Source organism: Pseudorasbora parva, chromosome 5 (genome assembly GCF_024679245.1).
Source record: "Pseudorasbora parva isolate DD20220531a chromosome 5, ASM2467924v1, whole genome shotgun sequence".
Taxonomy (NCBI): Eukaryota; Metazoa; Chordata; class Actinopteri; order Cypriniformes; family Gobionidae; genus Pseudorasbora; species Pseudorasbora parva.
Genome location: NC_090176.1, coordinates 20,934,329 through 20,939,059, shown reverse-complemented (window position 1 = coordinate 20,939,059; position 4,731 = coordinate 20,934,329). Strand labels below are relative to the sequence as shown.

General features: G+C 42.5%; 1 protein-coding gene across 2 annotated transcripts; it reads left to right on the top strand.

The window, feature by feature from the left end:
- Positions 1-824: 824 nt before the first annotated feature.
- pou3f3a (POU class 3 homeobox 3a) lies at positions 825-3,894 on the top strand. 2 transcript variants are annotated; one of them, XM_067443449.1, is made up of 2 exons: positions 825-2,754; positions 2,952-3,894. In XM_067443449.1, exons 1-2 carry the CDS (start codon positions 1,528-1,530, stop codon positions 3,060-3,062), a joined length of 1,338 nt encoding a protein of 445 aa, XP_067299550.1. In that variant the 5' UTR covers positions 825-1,527; the 3' UTR covers positions 3,063-3,894. The 2 variants fall into 2 exon arrangements, with proteins under 2 accessions (XP_067299550.1, XP_067299551.1); XM_067443450.1 differs by having other exon boundaries at positions 825-2,794.
- Positions 3,895-4,731: the final 837 nt, after the last annotated feature.

Genomic DNA, 4,731 nt, shown 5'->3' with positions numbered 1-4,731 from the left:
CAGTGAATCAAATCAAACAATTGGAGACATTTATTAGTGCGTTGTTTTCGTATTTTAAGTATTATGTTTATTTATTTATTTGAACTCATTAGGCCATAGAGGTTCACAAATAGAATACATATCAGTTTAAAAGTTTACGCGGATGGCGCTTGAAACGGCTCTTTTTTTATTCTTAAAATAAATCAGAATAATCATGCTTGCTTTCCGTGAAGTTGTCAGTCCTTTCATGGTAACCGCTATTATTTTCTGGATACAAATCTAATCTATGCTCACTTCGTTTGTACCCCTAAGCCAAATGCTGAACTGCTTCATGTTTTTATCTGCATTTGCTTTGCTTTATCTGTATCCCATCTAATATGATTTCTATGTTTGTTTTTGTTACATGCCCACAGTTAATATATCAGACACAATTAGCCTAAAATGTATAGTCATTATAAATTACATTTAACATTGAAATGCTTGTTGTGGACAAAAGAGGAAATATGTCAAATAAAACAACCGCAGAGGCAAAAACAAGTCGAACTATTTCCTCTTGGAAAAAACAGACAAACATCTAAAGCATCGTTAACAGAAGCCAATAATACCGTACAGCGCAATAGAATTATATCAACTAAAGCTTCCCGTTCAGAGAGAAGGTCTAGTCACTTTTATTCGTATGTTGACATATCCAAATTAGACATAGCAAATTGCAACGCCTTAACGTGATTTCTTAGCTGTGCCCTAAGATCTGTCACTCTCCCGGAGGATATCCAATGAGCATCAATCTCGCAGAAACTTCCTCGCGGTAATTGGGTGAAGGATGTGGATGGTGTGCGCACGCGGGGGCTGAACGTAAACATTCGCGTGCACTCGCGCTCAGAGAGAGGAGCGGAGCGAGCGAGGACAGTGAAAGTCTCCACTGCGCGTGCATTCGATAGAGTTGCGTGCAATGGAATGCAGGCTATTGACGATGAACGTCAGATGGACTCTGTGAAAAGAAGAAATATGAGCAGCGAGACTCTGTAAGAAAACGCATTAGCGGTTTGCAGGAGCAGAGAGAAGTTTACAAAGGAGCGTCTTCTGATAAGCATTCACATCAAGTCAAGAGAGCGCGCGGTGAAGTTCGATGTGGGATTTGTGGAATCGTCACGGGAAGTTAATGTGAAGAACAAGGAGAAGAAGAAAAGGACGAAGAAGAAGAAGAAGAAAAAGAAGAAGAAGGAGCAACACTTTTTAGCCTCATAATTGGTCTTTAAGACTAGGACATTAAGAATGGAATTCAATTGTTGAAACAACTTCCATGCATAATGTGGATTTCTACGTTGAAGGTATTTCTTTCTCCTTTTGCTTATGATAAAAGGAGGTTTTGACGGATATATTTTTGCCACCTTTTGCTGTTTTGTCGCTGGACCAAATCAAAATACCACGCATATTTTTTCCAGCTTGAATAATTCATGAAATAGTGCGTGCCTTCGAGGCTTGGAAAAAAGTTACGACAATACAGGGAGGGGGAATAATAAGTAGAATTGTTCAAAGTGGTGAGGGGGGATGGCCACAGCGGCTTCCAATCCTTACCTGGCCAGCAATACCATTCTCTCATCAGCTTCGATCGTGCACTCTGAGTCCGGAGGTGGTGGCATGCAGCCGGGAAGTGGTGTCGTAACATCGGTGTCGGGAGGTTACAGAGGAGACCCCGCGGTAAAGATGGTGCAGAGCGACTTCATGCAAGGAGCCATGACGGCCAGTAACGGGGGGCACATGCTGAGCCATGCCCATCAGTGGGTTACCTCGCTGCCCCACGCGGCTGCCGCAGCAGCCGCCGCCGCAGCCGCTGCAGCGGCAGAAGCAGGCTCGCCTTGGTCCTCCAGCCCAGTTGGCATGGCCGGCAGCCCACAGCAACAAGACGTGAAAAACAGTTCAAACCGGGAAGACCTACACTCGGGCACCGCGTTGCACCACAGACCCTCGCATTTAGGGGCTCACCAGTCGCACCAAAGCGCATGGGGTGGCACCACAGCCTCCCACATCCCCAGCATCACCGGAGGACAGCAGCAGTCCCAGCAGTCTCTCATTTATTCCCAGCCGGGTGGTTTCACAGTCAACGGGATGTTGAACCCTCCCGGGAGTCTAGTCCACCCGGGGCTGATGCGAGGAGACTCTCCAGAAATGGATCACCATCATCACCACCACCACCATCAGCAGCAGCACCCTCACCACCACCACCACCAGCACCACGCCGGAGTGAACAGTCACGATTCGCACTCAGACGAGGACACGCCGACCTCCGACGACCTGGAGCAGTTTGCCAAACAGTTTAAGCAGCGTCGGATCAAACTGGGTTTTACTCAAGCCGACGTCGGGCTAGCCCTAGGAACTCTTTACGGGAATGTTTTCTCTCAGACCACCATTTGCAGGTTCGAGGCTCTCCAGCTGAGCTTTAAAAACATGTGCAAACTCAAGCCACTGCTGAACAAGTGGCTGGAAGAGGCCGACTCGACCACGGGCAGCCCCACCAGCATTGACAAAATAGCAGCTCAAGGCAGGAAACGAAAGAAGCGCACCTCCATCGAGGTGAGCGTGAAGGGAGCCCTGGAAAGCCATTTTTTGAAATGCCCAAAACCGTCAGCGCAGGAGATTACCTCTCTGGCGGACAACCTCCAGCTGGAAAAGGAGGTGGTTCGGGTCTGGTTCTGCAACCGAAGGCAGAAGGAGAAGAGGATGACGCCGCCCGGGGTTCCTCAGACGCCCGAGGACGTGTACACCCATGCCGGCAACGTGAGTGCAGACACACCGCCTCCGTCCATGGACTGCAAACGTATGTTCACTGAGACGTAGAACAAATCATTTTATGTACACTTCGAGTCAGCAAGATATTACAAATATTCTGTGTAAATTACAAGATAACCCAAAACTGAAATCGTTTTATCCAACAATGTCCCTAACGTTAAATGACTGTTTGCTCTGTGTTTCAGGGGAGTTTTGTGGTAGATTACTTAAAAGGTGCAAGTTTGAAAGATGAACCGGACAGCAACCACAACGTGACAACTACGAGCTCCTATGGCCAGGAGATTCTGGTGCACTGACACCGAAAACATAACCAACCCAAAGCCAACATAGACTTTATGGATCGAAATGACAAAAGAACTCCCAAGGACATGGATCAATGCAGACAAACATTAAATATTAAACAGTGAAAGAAGATTTTACCCCAGGACACCTATCAATTTTACGCACAGGAATTATATTACTCATTTTAACAAAACGGAATTGTCTTGTCTACTCTTGGAGCATTATTGTGCAACAAACTACACCTTTTATAATTCATAGTATTTTTGTGGACCACACTTCTGTGAATAGCTTTTACACAGAGAAAACTCTTAAGAAAAAAAAAAAAAGAACAAAAAAAATATTGATTACTCTCAAGCTGCACTTATTTTCCAATTTCAGCCGACCCCTTGTAAACACTTTTTTGTTGTTGTTTGGCTGAATCATCGTGGATATTGCCCTCTCTCCACTGCTTTTTCCAGGCAGATTTTTTTTGGTGGGTTTTGATAACAAGTCTGTGTACATTTGGCAATATGAATTCTCTGTGTTGATTTAAATGATTTGCTTTATATTTTTCACTAAATCAGTTTCAAATATTTTGAGGAGCAATGACGGATTTGTTGCGCGCTGTGATGACTTTCAACCTAGTAGCATCTCTTGTAGGCCTTCCCCCTGCCATTTTAATTATTGATTATATTTTATACTGTTAGTATTACACTTGTTATTATATACAGATATTGTACACAAACACACTGACGAAGCTGAAACAAACCGTTGTCACACCGTTTCCCCCGTGGTTGTTATTTAAGTTCAGTTTCTGACTCAGCGAGAAGTGAATGAGAACAATAAATCTGATAGCTTTCAGATGCAGCGGTGCAACTTATTCTTTCTTTCTTTCTTTCTTTCTTTCTTTCTTTCTTTCTTTCTTTCTTTCTTTCTTTCTTTCTTTCTTTCTTTCGCAATTTGCTGAAATTAAAGCTAAATTCTAAGGAAAACTCTTTTCTATATATTTGTTTGATTTGCTTTGTCTATACATTTCTGAAATGTATACAAAGGGAGTTTAGAAGTTTCTCGATATCCTGCCCCTTGGCCTGAAAATGGGAGTCGAACAACTTCCAAAATGTTTCTTTGCAGTGTCATATTGTGGTCTTATTTTACTTTTTGTTTGCCTGATTTTTTCCCCTCTGTGCTGTATGTTTTTCATGTTTTTTAAAGAAACATTCATAACTTGCAATTGTCTATTTAATATATATCTGCTATATTAACGGCGTTTATAAAGTAAAAATAAGCTTTACGTCGTCGTTTCAAAACAATATATATAATTGTACATTTGAGTATAAAAGTTTTTTTTTCCGTCAATGACTTACATATTTCCTGAGACTCCAAACAGTATTTTCGTATTTTACCCATAGGCCATATTATGCATTATGCCAGCTGAAACCCTCTATGCTGATTTAGATTATTTCTCCTCAGCTGAATATAAATTATCAAAACATTCAGAGGCCTTCTAGATTCTAAAAACACTGAAATGTCTCCGGGTATAAATCATATTGTAAATCACGATAGCTTTAAAGTGACATGGAAATGTGTTACAGTATTCAGAATACGCTTCATCTCTCTTCCTCATTAAATCAGGACAACAATTTCCATATTTTGCTTTACATGCATCCCACTAGAATGCTTTGGAGGTTTTTGTGTCTTTCTTGT